At 48.6% G+C, this 15,265-nt stretch overlaps 1 protein-coding gene across 4 annotated transcripts in view; it reads left to right on the forward strand.

Moving 5' to 3' along the window:
- CYFIP2 (cytoplasmic FMR1 interacting protein 2) overlaps positions 1–15,265 on the forward strand; it is a 49,829-nt gene that overhangs the window by 10,742 nt on the left and 23,822 nt on the right. For 3 of the 4 annotated variants that reach the window (XM_058815648.1, XM_058815652.1, XM_058815650.1), the window contains exons 6-20: positions 94–275; positions 543–639; positions 1,285–1,413; positions 2,318–2,422; positions 5,109–5,200; positions 7,958–8,075; positions 9,510–9,629; positions 9,949–10,074; positions 10,930–11,096; positions 11,374–11,521; positions 11,851–12,004; positions 12,521–12,677; positions 13,407–13,503; positions 14,058–14,134; positions 14,992–15,100. In XM_058815648.1, the coding sequence (XP_058671631.1) occupies positions 94–275; positions 543–639; positions 1,285–1,413; positions 2,318–2,422; positions 5,109–5,200; positions 7,958–8,075; positions 9,510–9,629; positions 9,949–10,074; positions 10,930–11,096; positions 11,374–11,521; positions 11,851–12,004; positions 12,521–12,677; positions 13,407–13,503; positions 14,058–14,134; positions 14,992–15,100 (1,878 nt within the window). The remainder of the gene's footprint in view (positions 1–93; positions 276–542; positions 640–1,284; positions 1,414–2,317; positions 2,423–5,108; positions 5,201–7,957; positions 8,076–9,509; positions 9,630–9,948; positions 10,075–10,929; positions 11,097–11,373; positions 11,522–11,850; positions 12,005–12,520; positions 12,678–13,406; positions 13,504–14,057; positions 14,135–14,991; positions 15,101–15,265) is intronic. The other variant, XM_058815651.1, reaches the window with a different exon arrangement.

A 15,265-nucleotide genomic window follows, 5' to 3' on the forward strand; every position in this document is an offset into this window, starting at 1 on the left:
TCCATCCCCAGCCAAAAAAAAGCTTTATTTAAAGGAGCTGGTGGGGTGGAGGGGGTTCCCTGGAGGTGCATGACCCTGTGCCCCTGCCTGCAGCGCAAGGCCATCGAGCGCTTCTGCAGCGAGGTGAAGCGCCTGTGCCACGCTGAGAGGAGGAAGGACTTTGTGTCTGAGGCCTATCTCCTCACTCTGGGCAAGTTCATCAACATGTTTGCTGTCCTGGATGAGCTGAAGAACATGAAGTGCAGCGTGAAAAATGATCATTCTGCTTACAAAAGGTGAGAGGGGACAAAGTGTCTGACCAGCAGTGAGGGCAGGAAGACATCAGGGCTGGAGATGGGGTTTCTGTGCTGTCCCAGGTTCTCTTTGTGAATTTAGGCGAATCTCTCAGCCCTGTTGTGTTTCAGTTCCCTCTTGGTGAATAGAGCTGTGATGCAGAGGGGTCTGAGGCTGCAGCGTTGCTGCAGGTCAGACAGGGAGGGTGGGTGGTGACAGTCTCACATTGGCTGAGTGACCCTTGCTGATGTTGGATTTGTCCCTTCCAGAGCTGCGCAGTTCCTGAGGAAGATGGCAGACCCCCAGTCCATCCAGGAGTCCCAGAACCTCTCCATGTTCCTGGCAAACCACAACCGCATCACTCAGGCAGGTCCCTTTTCTGTGAGCCACTGAACCTTTATGGGCAGAGAGGAGCAGTGGCCTTCCTGAGGCTGAAGCACCTCACACCAGGCTGTGGCAGCAGCTGTTGGGTCTGTGCCACTGGCTCTGGTGGTCTTTTGGTCAGGCTGGGTAATTCTAGCAATGTCTCTTCGTGTGTCATCCTTGGTGGCTTTGAAGGTCTCTGTGTTAAGACAAAGATCAAGATCTAAAAGATGTAAGAAGAGCTCTGGGAGGTGAAGGTTCTGCCAGAACTCCATCCCCTGCAGCTGCATGGGGTCTGCAGCTCAGCCCCCATGGCCCTCCATATTTCACGAGCTCCATTGGTTCTGCTAACTAGTTAAAATATTGCACAGAGACAGGAATCAGACAGTTTGCTCAGAGTCACCCTCCTTTACATCTCATTGTGTGATGTTTGGGTGCTGTGATCAGTCTGAAGAAGAATTGTCCTGCAGAGGAAGGTTGTTTTTCCTGGGTAGTACCATAAGCTCTTCTGCTGGTAAACTTAACAAAAGCATAAATGAGGTTTGAAGGAACCTCTTATTGTTCCACTCTTAATCCTTAAAATGTTTCCTGCCTGGTTTCTGCTGTTCCTCTGCCCATGTGGATAATGTGGCTTCTGTTGTGTTTCAGTGTCTGCACCAACAGCTAGAGGTTATCCCTGGCTATGAGGAGTTGCTGGCTGATATTGTCAACATCTGTGTGGATTACTATGAAAACAAGATGTATCTCACCCCCAGTGAGAAGCACATGCTCCTAAAGGTGAGGTTGGGCCATGCTTGTGTGCCTGGGTGCTTGCATAGAGTCACGGTTGTTTTAGTAAAATGAAATTCACTCCTAGGACAATGTCTCTCTTCAATTTCTTGATTTTTTGCTCCTCTGGGCTGAAATGCATCCCTTTTCTGCAGAGACAGTGCATGGTGGGTGAGGGCACCGGTGGGTGCCCTACATCTTCCAAGGCTGGAAGGGGTTTTTCTGTTGTGCATGGAAGTGCAGGATCATGGGCTTGACTTGTGTAACTGCAGAGGACATTGTAGAATCATCACCAACTTTGTAACCCAGAATTTTCTTGGTGCCCATTCCCAGCAATAATTCCCTGCAGAAGGCAGATGCTCCCAGGTTTGTTTTTCTGGCTGTAACGAGTCCTCAAGATAAACATGCCAAAATATCTCTTTATTTGGTGTATTTGTCCTTGCTGTCAGTCAGTCATTGGCAATGATGGCAGTCACTATTACCATAAAAACTTCATTACAAGGGTGTGAGTCAGCTCAGGTTCTCTGATGTGTGGGGAGTTTGACTCTCTGTAATGATTTGTACTGAATTAATGAGGGGGGAAAATCAGTCCAGGAAAATATTTTAAATTCTTCTCCAGAAGTAAACAGGTAGAGAAAACTTTTGGGTTGTTGTTACGTGGGGAGAGGAGGAACAAATAAGCAAGGGAAGCATCCAGTGTTTTTGCACAGACAACAGAAGCAATCCATTGTGTGTCCTCTGCCTGCCATGTGCCTCCTGGCAGATACAGGCACATTTTAAACATTTCCTCATGAGGATCAGGTGGTAGCAGGAACCTGAAATGTTCTTTCCTCATGCTGGGTGATGGAGCAGTGTCTTTGACTTGTGCTGCTGACTCCATGCTGATGAAACCTTGCCTTTCCATCCTCTCCAGGTGATGGGGTTTGGCCTGTATCTCATGGATGGGAATGTCAGCAACATTTACAAGTTGGATGCCAAGAAGAGAATCAACCTTAGCAAAATAGACAAATTCTTCAAGGTCAGTGAGCTGTCTGTGTGAGGCTGGTGTTTATTGCAGACCAGTGGATTAACAGCCTGTACCACTGCTGCTAACAAAAACCAAACCACAGGAATCATTTACAGGAATCATTTACAGGTCCAAAACCCCAAGGGTTGAGAAGCTGTCCAGGCCAAAGGCTGGGGAGTGGAATTGCAGCAGGGTGAGGGGAGCAGGGCTGCCCTTCAGTGCTGCAGGGCTGTGGGTGCAGAGCTGGTTGTGCAGTGGGAGCTGCAGCTCTGGCTGCTCCCTGCCAGGCCCCAGAGGATGGAGAGGCTGCTCCATGGCTGAGGGGAGGGTGTGCCCAGCTGACATGGCTGCTGGCTCCTTGCACAGAGATTTGCAGCCTCTGGTTTCAGGCTGGTTTGCTGAGGTCTGTGTGGGTGATGGTTCTGCTTCTCTTTCCCTCTGCAAGCTGCTGGGCTGAGGGACAGAGGACACAGCTGGCAGTTTTATTTCATGTATAAACTGTGCTCCCTGTTGCACAGGAAAAGCTTTTGGGGAAGTTGTGTGAACTGGGATTTGGAGGTGCCCAGTGAGATCTTCAAAGGGTCACTCTGGTTTGATGAACTGTTTTTGTCTGGTCTGAGATGTGGATTTTGGGGAAAGGCCCATGAAGCCTGGGTGCTCCCAGGGGCAGGGTGGGAGCAGCCACACAACCTCTCTCTGCTGGAGCACATCTGGCCATGGTCTGATCCACAGCTGGAGGCCAGGCTGTGCTGCCCTTCATTCCTGAGCACAGGAAAGGTTTGGGATAACCCTCTTGGTGGAGAGGACACTGAGAGCCACACAGCACCTCAGGGAAGGTGGTGCCTCCTTTCCACTGCTTCTGGGACTGGGAGGCATTTTGGGTTTGGAGCAGGTCAGCTGTAGGAGCCGTGGTGGGATCTAGCAAAAGACAAATGAGTTGGTGGCAAGGAGCAGGAGGACAGCAGAAGAATTTCCCAGATGGAGCAGATGGAGTCCTTCCTGAGTCCTTCCTGAGTCCTTTATTAATCTTTCCCCTGAGATGGAAAGATTAGTTTCTGTTACCAAGACTTGCTCCAGATGAGGGAAAATGAGCAGGTGATGATGTGTGGAAGGGCACAGAGGGCTCCTTCCCCTCTCTCTTCAGCACAGTGGATCCTCCCTGGTGCTTTCCACAGAGGTGGGGTGAGGAGCCTGGATGAGGAGGTTGGTGGTGGTGTTGGATGGAGGATGTCTCCTTGCTTGCTGCCCCGAGGTTCAGTTTGTGGTGATGTGCTGGGTGTGTGCAGGGCAGGGAAGAGGTGAGCCCAGGTGTGATGGAAAGTTGATGTCCATCCTCCCCTGAGCTGGTGGGGACCTGCTTACCCCAATTTGCACCCCCGGGGACAGCCCCAAGAGCAGGGGGCCACAGACACCAGAACCTTATGGACAGGGCAATAATGAGGTGTTCAAAAAACCTCCCATCACTGGGGAGACTGCTCTGCAAAGGTGATTTATCACATCATTCTTTGGAGTTTTCTGGGTTTTCCCTGATTCAGCTTTGCTAATTCAGCTAAATCTCTACATCAATCCTTCAGTGTAATCTGTAGAGTTTGGTCATCTTGGTGCATTCAGGCAGGTTTGCTTTTCATTGCAAAGTGCTGTGGGCCATCAGAGAATGAGGTAAAAACCTTCCATTGCATGGGGTAACTTTCTCCTTTCCAGCTTGGTTCCATTTGCACTTCTCCAGCATCTCCGGGAAAGTACCACTCCAAACTATCAGATCTCAAAAAGGAAAGACCAACTTCTCCTTCACTACATCTGCTTATTGCCTTCTGATTAAATTTCTAGTGGATTGCCCAGGAATTTGAGTGGTGAAAATGAACTACCCCTTCATTTAAACCTTTTATGGAAGTGCCAGTGGGAATCCCTGATGACAGCATTATACATCCTGCACAGCTCAGCCTGAGCAGAGAAGTGTGTGATAACAGGACAGGGAATTTCCACCCATCTTCCCTGAATTTTGGGGCAAGGCTTTTGTGGCTGGGTGAAGTTGAAGCTTCATGTTTTATTGATGAGCTGTCAGTAGCCCTTGGTTGGATTTTGCTTGCAGGTAGAAGTTTAGTGAAGGAGGGACCTGCCTGAGCTTGAGGTGTCTTCAGAGCACTTAGAATTTATTTCCCATCCCAAACCTTCTGAGATGTGAAGGGCAGGAAGAGCCATGTTATATTGCCTGTGTCTTTCTCTTCATGGAGAAGTTTTAAGACACCTGATAGTGCTGAGTCCCTGGGGAAAGCTGACACCTTCCTGGGTGTCCAGAATAGCAACATGCTGGCTTTTCATGCCTCTGTTCTCTTGGAGGATTAGGCTGGGAGACAATCAGGCCTGCTCAGGACCACACTTCTCTCTTTTTGTTGTAAAACATCCTTTTCTCTGGCTGGTTACAGCACTGAACCTTTCTGGCCATGACCAGCCTGGTGGCAGTGAGCCCAGGGCTCCAGAGCACGGACAGGGAGTGATTTCCTCCCACAGAAAGCCTTGTGACCGTTCGCAGTCATTTCCTAGCTGTGAAATGACCCTGGGTCTAGGTCTGCACTTTGCAAAGCTTCAGAGGTGCAGCATGCCTTTTTGGAGTCCCTTGTGTTGTGCTGGGGCCAGGCTCTCTCTCTCTCTCTTTCTCTCTCTCTGCCATGTTTCAACCATCTTTTGTTTTCTTTTCCAGCAGCTGCAGGTGGTTCCTTTATTCGGCGATATGCAGATAGAACTGGCCAGATACATTAAGACCAGTGCTCACTATGAGGAGAACAAATCCAAGTGAGTGCCTGCCATAATGTCTCTTGGCTTCTGTGTGTGTCCTGAGGGCCGTGGGGGCTGAGCCCTGCAGGTGTGCCAGGCCTGTGCCCGTGTGTGTGTCCCTGTGGGGCGAGTCCGGCGTGCCAGCTCTGTGTGCCCGCGTGTCCCTCCCTGTCCCTGCATGGGGAGATGTCCTCCCGTGGCCCTGGGGGTGCAGCCAGCTCTGTGTAGCCATCCCAGGGAGCAGGCAGGGCTGGGAGGGCTGGCAGGGAGGCAGGAGGAAGGAAGGGTGGCTGGTGCATGGGCTGGGGCAGCGCCGGGTGCGTGCGAGCTGTGTGAGTGTGAGCTGTGTCCCTGCTCTGGGGAGATTTTAATCCACACTTTGCACCCCAAGGACAAAATCCTCCAGAGCATGAACTCAGCAGTGGATCTCTGCAGTAGCCAGGGTGTCTCCTCTAGCTCAGGCAGAACTCATGAAGAAGGATGGCAGCCATAAGGGTTGAACCAGAGGCTCAGATGCTCTGGAAATTAATGAACTGGAAAAGACTGAATGTGGCACTAACAACTGGATGTGGCACTCCGTGCTCTGGTTTAGTTGATGGGGTGGTGATCAGTCAAAGATTGGACTTGATCTTGATGATCTTTTCCAACCTTAATGATTTAATGATTCTGGATATTGTGGGAGAAGAGCAGGAGTGGAGAGCTCAGGAGTGGCCTGGGCTCACAGGCAGTTTGCTGCTCCATCAGATGAATCCACAGACATTGTTTCAGTCACAGCAGGCATGTGAGAGGCCCCACTGGTGTTTGTAGCTTTGCATCACGCTCAGTGATTGCCAGGAGAACGTTGTTAGGTTTGGATATCCTTGGAATAAGGTTTGCAACCCCTCATAAGCACAGCCTGTCTGAACTAAGCCTGGCTGTAGTGGTGGGTGGCAGCCAGGCTTTCAGCAGGCAGTGGCCTTCCACCTGTGGGACTGTCTTGGGTGGAAATCTGGTTTCTCTGGTGTGTCTGAGGAGCAGCCAGGCTGGGCTGTCTCTCCAGCAGGACAGGAACTAACCTGCAGTGTCATGGCTTCTGTCTGCTGTCCCCTTCCACCCCCGGAGGGTCTGGCTTCTTTGCCTGCCAGGAGCAGCCCTCCATCCCTGCCCTCCCAAAAACTGGTTGAAAAGTGCCCTTTAATTGTTCAGGAGAGGTTTGAAAACAACATGGCAAAAAGTTTTCAATTAAAATTGAGGAGGAAAAACAAGAGAAAAAAATATGGTTCTGTGTAATGTGGATTTTAATACTTTTGAAAATTCTTTTTAAAAAAGAGGAAAATTGTCTGAAGATTTGCTCCTTTTAATCCCAAATCATTCAGAAAGCACATTTCAACGAAACATGTGTCAGCAGCATTCCTCATTTTCTCATCTCAAAACCGAGGTAGCTCATGGGCTGTTTTACCTGTGCACAATTTTAATGTCTGTCTTTGAAATCTGTCTCACCAGGTCTGTGTGCCGTGCCGTACTAACCAATGTTTCTTCCTCACTCCCTTGCCTTCCCAGCAAACTGCATGGGACTCCCAGTTCTAACTCTGCCAAGGTGCTTCCATGTAATCCCCATTTCTTACTAACATTGTTTTTGTCACTTTCTCTCCCTCCTTGTCTCCGTGCAAGTGGAATTAATTGGTGTTTTTCCCGCATGGCGCTTTGTCTCTGCACTGTGGAGTAGGTTGTGTGTGGCAGGGAGGGCTGGGGCAGCCCTGGCCACTCCTGCTACCCTGCCCATTGTCCAGTGGGCAGCACATGGAAACGGGTAAGAGCCAAACTGGGGACTGGGGGAGGATGGATTTCACAAGGGATGGCGTGGCCCAGCATTTCCAGGACTTTCTACCACCCCAAATACTGGCAACAAGTGCAGTTAACTGTAGAGATATGTGTATGTCCATATCAGGGGCAGGTTCCTCACCTTCCTTTTGTATGGGCAGTCTAAATTGGAGAACAGGACTATCATAAGGTGGAAAAAAAGTATTATCTGAACTCCTACATTGTGATGACAGAGTGAGACATGAGAATCTCACTGGTAGACAATTGGTTGCACAAAACATTTTGGTGGTGCCATTCTGATTCTATATCTGGGGCTAATACATTACAGGGAGGAAGGAGATGTTAAATTAAATAGACCTGGTTTGTCCCATTCCTTCATACAACTGTGCCTTTGGCTGCCTTTTTTAGGATGACATTACACACATGGTACATATGGGTGAATTCAAATGAAAATCTAATTCTGCTCATCGTTTGTACTCAGGGTTGTTCATTGAGCTGGCAGCATGAGCCAGAACCAAAAACAATGGGAGGGCTAGTTCTTTGCAGAGTTTTTCTTTGCAGGAGAAGGCAGCACAACCCAGACCTGGAGGGAGGACCTTTAAGGATGGTCATTCTTGGGTTTAGCAGAAAGGATGCAAACAGTGCAGGTCTTTGAAGTCCATCCTTCCCTGAAAGCTTGTCCCTTGGTGGCCTGGGAAGATTGCCACCTCTGCCCTTGGGGTAGGTGAGCCTACATGGAGAGCAGCCTTCAGGGTGGATGGAGCAGACACATTCAGGCTGAGAGGTGAGGCCAGTGTCCCCATCCTGCTGTGTGACACCACCTCTGGACACTCCACACACAGAGACACAACAGGGCTGACATTCGCCATGAGGGTGGCGTGCCTGGAGCACATTGAAGCGCAGAGAGCAGCTGTCCCTGGGCTGTCTGAGTGCAAGCTGTGTCCTGTCCTTGACAATGTTGCTCTTTTTGCCCAGGTGGACGTGCACTCAGAGCAGCATCAGCCCCCAGTACAACATCTGTGAGCAGATGGTGCAGATCCGAGACGACCACATCCGCTTCATCTCGGAGCTCGCGCGCTACAGCAACAGCGAGGTGGGTCCAGCTGCACCTGCAGGAGGGCTGGGGGCACTGCTGCAACCTGGCTGGGCAGAATTTCAGACTTTGTGTGCTAAAAGGCACTGACCCTCAGGAGAGCACTGCATTTGACCTGAGGCCATGGAGAAGGCTTCCAAAATGGAATGATAGAACTGGGATTGTGGGTGTGGAATTTGGATAGAAGTGTATAATACCACCGGGTGGAAAATGTAAAGTTGAAGAGTTTAAAATTATAGTAATATATAAAGCAAGATGGAGGTTTTAGGGTGGAGGCTGGTCTTTTTACCTTCCTCTTCTTCACCTTCTTCCTCTTCACCTTCTTCTCCATGGGTTTGGGTGGTTTTGTGTGATTGGATAGAAAAGTCTACGTTGAGGGCACGGGTGGGTTGGCTGTTGGGTTAAAAGTAAAAATAATTTAGGTGTCATTTCTTAATTGGACAGATTATCCTTAAAGGGCCTTGTAGAAAGAGAGATACATCTCCATTTTTAGCTTGTTAGAGTGAAGTGCTGCAGAACTCAGGGTTTGTGGGACTGTAACATAGATAAGAACTAAGAAACATCTGAGTCCTATCAAGAAATACTGTCTCGCACATTTAATCCCGACCTTGGCAAAGAGAAACAAAGAATCCAGTAGTGGACAAGCCTGGAACACAGCAATGTGGCAGGACCATGGTCTTTCACAGATGTACAGCGAGGAGGGGTGAAGGACATGGGTGGAACAAGCTCGTCTTGATGCAGCACTAAAAAAGCAATTTATGAAAGGTACAAAATCATGTGCACCAGGAGATCTACAGCAACAGCTTCTGCTCCTTGATCACAGCTTTGTTAAAATAACCAGGAAAAAAACCTGGCAACTAAATGTTTATAATCAGGCAAAAGTCAGAACACCAATGACTTGCAAATTGGGCTTTTCAATTACACAGGCCTGTCAGTCAGGGCTTTGAGGAAAGTTCATGAAGGCATCTCTGTTCTTTTCATTACTGAATGCCAGTGCCCTCTCTGGTGCCATTGGGACTGTTTTTTGCATGTGTGATCCTCATTCATCAGTGTCAGTTTAACAAATGGTAGCGTTCTCAGGCGCTTCTTTTTTGGCATTTGTAAGAGCTTCTTTGAACTTTAATCAGTAAAGGATTATCAAGGATTTCAGTAGTATTAGACCATCGAAAAGGAGTGGGAAAGTGGAATAAAAACAGTCAGTTATTTGCTCAGAGATGACAGGTCAGACTCATTCTTTTTTGTAGGGAATAATTTGACTGGCTGTGTAAAAAGAGCCTTGCCAAGGTCTTTTTTCCTGAGGGACAGTACATGCTTTACTCAATTCTACCTTGGTCATAAGGTCAGGAATTCATTTCAGGTGGGATGTTGGAGAGAAATCTGTTGACTGAGTGAAGCAGCAAGTTGCTGATTGTAGCATGGTGTGATTTCTTCCAGGTGGTCACTGGCTCAGGCCTGGACAGCCAGAAGTCGGATGAGGAGTACAGGGAGCTCTTTGACCTGGCTTTACGGGGGCTGCAGCTGCTCTCCAAGTGGAGTGCCCACGTCATGGAAGTGGTGAGTGCATCCCTGCATCACTGAAAGCAGTCTGGGATGAGTCTGGGAGCAACTGAAACTGTAATTCAAATGATGATGGAAATTCTTAATTTGCAAAGTTTTGACCACATCTCAACACAAATCCATGGATGTCAAAGGCCTGGTATGCCTGGCAGCCTCCCAGATAAAGAAAACCAATTAATTAAGTGCTAATATAGCCAAGAATGTCAAACTGTAGTGATGTCTAGAGAATGGTTTTTTGGCATACAGCCTAATTCAGTCTTTCTAGCCTATCTTCTTCCTCATTGCAATGTTGACATGGTCTCTTTCCATCTTTTAGTACTCTTGGAAGCTGGTTCATCCCACAGATAAATTCTGCAACAAGGATTGCCCAGGAACAGCTGAAGAGTATGAGAGAGCCACCCGGTACAACTACACCAGTGAGGAGAAGTTTGCCTTTGTGGAAGTAGGTGCCACTTGCACAAGAATCAGAGCCAGTCCAGGCTGCTTTCCTGTCCATGTTCCTCAGGCCAGGGAAAGAGAATGGAAGGGTTTTCTCACCATACTCTGCCATGTGACCCATGTTAAGGGATTTAGGGTCCCCACATCCCTTAATCTGGCCTTTAAATTGCCCCTGGCCAGTGTTGGGTCTGTCATGGAGCCAGCTGATGTTGGTTTTATTGGATGTGGGAGGTCACCCCTCTAGCTTCCTGCTCCCAAGATGTTGCCACACAAACCCAGAACAGGGGGCTTGCAGAGCAGTATCATCTGGAGCAAGAGCAGCAGCTGCATCCAGGAGCTGTGCAAATACAAGAGATGCTCAGCCAGTCCCCAGGACACATCAGCTCTCATCCTGGCAGGCTGTAAACAGTGGGAACAGTCCTCTGAGCCAGGCTCTGGGAGGCCCTGACCTTCCTCCTGCCTTACACAGTCCAGGGTGGTTTGGATGTTGCCTTATGGCTTCCTCCACTGTGCTGTTGGGCAGGGCAGGCTGTGCCCTGTGCAGATGCAGCTCTGTGCAAGCTGCACCCACACATGGAGCATGTGCAGTTCCTGGGATTGTGTGGTATTAAAGATACCAAGAGATCAGGGGTAAAAACAAGGGACAGGGGCCATTGGCAAGAAACTGGTGGTATAAATGCTTTCCTCTGCTTCTTGTGACCTGTAAAACAGCTAACACCCAAAAATTAGCTGCTTGATCATTGGGCTTGTGTTAGCTGAGTAGAATTAATTCAGTCCTGAATTCTCTCCGTGCTGGATTTATAGTTCTCTTCACACATTGGAAAACAGCATTTATATCTGGGTTTAACTTTTCCTTCAGGTGATTGCCATGATCAAAGGCCTGCAGGTGCTGATGGGGCGGATGGAGAGCGTCTTCAACCAGGCCATCCGCAACACCATCTACGCGGCCCTGCAGGACTTCGCCCAGGTGACCCTGAGGGAGCCTCTGCGACAGGCTGTCAGGAAGAAGAAGAATGTTCTGATCAGGTCAGTCTCTCCCTCAATGCAGTGCAAGCTCCATATATTGATTAGTGTTGTTACACTTCGTAATACACAAGCCCTGGGTATGCTCCAGTACACAAGCAGCCAGCAGTTCTTTTAGCCAGCAGCTCCTCCAGAGGTAACTTTTGGGCATCATCCCAGCAATGCCAGCTGTGTGTGATCCCACCTCAGGTACCTCTCCTCTCATATGTGCACAGCCATAGGTATTTTCATCTTGAAGTAAAATCAAGTTAAGCCCTGCTCTCCCTCTCCCCCGCCCCAGTGTCCTTCAGGCGATTCGGAAGACGATCTGTGACTGGGAGGGAGGTCGGGAGCCTCCAAATGATCCTTGCCTGAGAGGGGAGAAGGATCCCAAGGGTGGATTTGATATTAAAGTCCCACGACGAGCAGTAGGACCATCAAGCACACAGGTATGTGAATGTTTGTCTCCTGTGTGGGGAATTAATGGTCTTAGAGCCATGTAGGAGTCTCCCACCCTGTGGATTAGTAGCTGTTTCCGTTCTCTGTTCCACAAAGTCTTCATGCTGTTGTGTGTTAAATGTTGCTTTTGTGCCTAATTCGCTGTATAATTCCCAAAGCCTCTTCTTTCATGGGTTTGATTATCTCTAACTCTGAAGGATAGTGGTGTGCAGAGGGTGGTAACCACCTTGGAGAGGTGTTACTTTTTGTTCCCAGAACACCAAGGCCATATGTGATGATGTCTGTAGAGGGGTAACTGCATGTCACCTTTTTTCCAAAGCTTTACATGGTGAGGACCATGCTGGAGTCACTCATAGCAGACAAGAGTGGCTCAAAGAAGACTCTGAGGAGCAGCTTGGATGGGCCAATAGTCTTGGCCATTGAGGAGTTCCACAAGCAGTCCTTCTTCTTCACCCACCTTCTCAACATCAGTGGTGAGATTATGGCAGGGGGAGGCTTGAACCCAGCCCTTGCATGCTCAGAAAGGCAAAAGCACATCAGCTTTGCTCCTCATTGACCTAGGCAGAAGATTTTCCTTGATTTTTCCCAGATGTCCTACTTCTGCCTGGTTTGGGCATGCTTCTGTGTAGTACTCATTATGTGAACAAGGCTGTCAGCAAGAGCAAATAGCTGCAGGTGGGAGATTATTTTCTAGGAGTGGACTTTCCTTCTGTCCCAGACAAACTGAGCCTCTGGACACAGAAAAAGTATTCCAGAATAACTCTGAGCAATTCCAGTGTTCTCACTGGTCCTCTAGAGCAAAAGGGGTGATCCCTTCCTTCTTCTTGCATTACCAAGTGCTCAGGCAGCATGGACATGGTCTGGGTTTAAAACCAGAGACATCCTAGAAAAATGTCCTGTACCCAAAAGCAAGGCTGCAGCAGCTGCCTCCTGTGCCATGCCCTCACTGCCATCCCCAGGGGGTGACATGGATCCTCTGTGCTTTCCAGAGGCTCTGCAGCAGTGCTGTGACCTGTCCCAGCTGTGGTTCAGGGAGTTCTTCTTGGAGCTGACCATGGGCCGCCGCATCCAGTTCCCCATCGAGATGTCCATGCCCTGGATCCTCACAGACCATATTCTGGAAACCAAAGAACCCTCCATGATGGAGTAAGGGCTGGTGGGCTCTGCTGGGACCGTGCACATGCTGGGGTTTGGGATTTTGTTCAGGAAGAAGGGGGGGCTGGTGATGAGCAGTGTTTTTGGTGTGGGAGGTAAATGGATGTTCCTTGCTCTGCTGTCACATGAGTGGTGCTGTGTGAGCACCTCGTTGGCAGACACGGGGCGACTTCCTGGCACTGGCACCTCTTCATGTGTCATAAACAGCAGCTGGCAACTGTTGGGGTGTGGGCAGGACAGGGTGGCACTGTCACCTGCACGCAGCAGTGAAACAGATGTGTCACCAAAGGGGGTGGGCCCAGGCTAAGCCACCTCAACTTCCTTTTGTATGTGGAATAAATGATGCGAGGAATTGCTGCTCTGCAAGTGTCATCATCTTCATAATGTTTTCCTTGTTAGGAAAACTTGGTTGTATGGGCATTGTCAGAGCACTCTCTGGAGTGAGGGCAGGGTGAAAGTTTTTTTAAGGGCAGAGAAGAAGCAAATTTTGATTGAACAACTCATAATTAGCTCTCTTCCAGGTTGGTTGTAGCTGCTTCCTGCAGAAGCCAGGGATAAAGAGGGATTATTTGAGGGGCTGCAGGGGGTGGCAGTGATAGGCATGAAGTCAGAGAAAAGTCTTTTTTTTTACATCAGGCAGGGCATGACATGCACCGGCTGCAGTTTATGCTGATAAGCTCCAAAGCTCATTTTAGATGTGGTCTGTGTTCTTGCCCTCAGGTATGTGCTGTACCCCCTGGACCTCTACAATGACAGTGCATACTATGCTTTGACCAAGTTCAAAAAGCAGTTCCTGTATGATGAAATTGAAGCTGAAGTAAGTTCTCTTCATCTTTATTGTATGAAAAAAGCTCACAGGAGTCACACTGCCCTGATTGACCCAGTAATTCATTATAGGCACCTTTCTCCTGAAAGAAATATTCCATCAGACTGAGAAGTTTTCAAGAAGATTAGCATTTCCAGAGGCCCTAAAGACTCTCCTGATTAAGGGCTTCAGCTCAGCTGTACCTGTAGGGAACCATGGAAGCCAAAAGCTGTCAAACACTGGGGACATGGCAGAGTCTGACGAGCAGAGGGTTTGAGACATCAGAGGAAAACAAGAAATTCCCTGAGAGGGAAGGGTGGTTGAGGGTGGGGGACCAGGACCAGTAAGAACATGCAGAAGCTATAAAGAGAGAAATGTAACTGCAATTTTCTGCTTACCTTCAGCAATGTGAGAAGTGCAGTGTGGTTTTAAGATACTGTGACCTTTAATATATATTTTTGTATTAAATGAAGGATCTGTGTTGGGTTGTATTGATCTTGCGTGCGTAGGAAGGAGCTGTTCTGTGCTGGTGACACCCTCACCAAGTCTTGTTTTTTCTCCCCCAGGTGAATTTGTGCTTTGATCAATTTGTGTACAAGCTGGCAGATCAGATCTTTGCCTATTACAAAGCGATGGCTGGCAGGTAGGAGAGCCTGACTGCTGATGGTGACTGATGATATCGCTGCATCCAAATTGCTGTTAACCAAAAGATTTCCCTCAGGGAGCAGCCACCGTAAGAAGACACAACATAGATCATCCCTGTCCCCCAGAGCTGGCTGTCCACGTCAGACCGATGTAGATGGGGAAAATTAATTAAGGAGACACAGTTAAAAGTGAAAAAATAATAATTGGCATCCAGAGTAGCAGTCAGAGTACAGTTTGTGAGAGCTTCAGAAAAGCAAACTGAGCTTATTACAGGCATGTCCTTGCTTGACTTCTGTTTTTGTACCAGGCAGAGGACTGGAAGCCTCCCATCTCTACAAAATAGGAATATGCACTTGTCCTCACCCTAGTGAAGCAGCAGGACTTGTTCTCCCTTTGGGGAGATAGAACCTTTGTGGCATATCCTCCTTACCAATTTAAAGGGCATGGATGAAATCTAGTGAGAGTCTTCTTCTCGTGGCCCCAGAGGTGAACCAAGTCTTCCATGTGACTGCAAGTTCTGTCTCTAGGTCACATTTGGCCTTAGAGAAGGAGGACAATCACCATCACCAACCAAATGTTCCCACAGCAGATCTTCAAGGAGGGAGCACACCAGGGGAACCACCCAGTACCTGGCACTGTTATCTTTCAGCACATTTTTATATATTTTTGGATGTTTTAGCCACAAAAGACAAGCAGGAAAGTCCCCAGAAAACAACTGCTGCTCTGTGATTTAGTGTGCAGAGATTTCTTGCAATTCAGAGCCAAGATTAAAAGGGCTGAAACAACTCTGGAAAGACTCATAGAGAAGCTGATAGTGTACATTTCTATTTTCCTGACACTGCTTCCCTTTTTCAGTGTTTTACTGGACAAACGTTTCCGGGCTGAGTGCAAGAATTACGGGGTGATCATCCCATACCCCCCATCCAACCGCTATGAAACGCTGCTCAAGCAGAGGCACGTCCAGGTACAGTGCAAGCAGCAGGCTCCAGTACTCATCATGACACAAAAATGAGTTATGCCCCACATTTCCCTCGTTCCTTCTTAAGTAATCTATACTCAGCCAAGGCACTTGTGCCACCACTTTCATGTTTAAGCAGACTTCGAGGTTCAGTTTTAATATGTGTGTAGA

The sequence above is a fragment of the Ammospiza caudacuta genome, chromosome 16 (genome assembly GCF_027887145.1).
Source record: "Ammospiza caudacuta isolate bAmmCau1 chromosome 16, bAmmCau1.pri, whole genome shotgun sequence".
In the NCBI taxonomy this organism is placed as follows: domain Eukaryota; kingdom Metazoa; phylum Chordata; class Aves; order Passeriformes; family Passerellidae; genus Ammospiza; species Ammospiza caudacuta.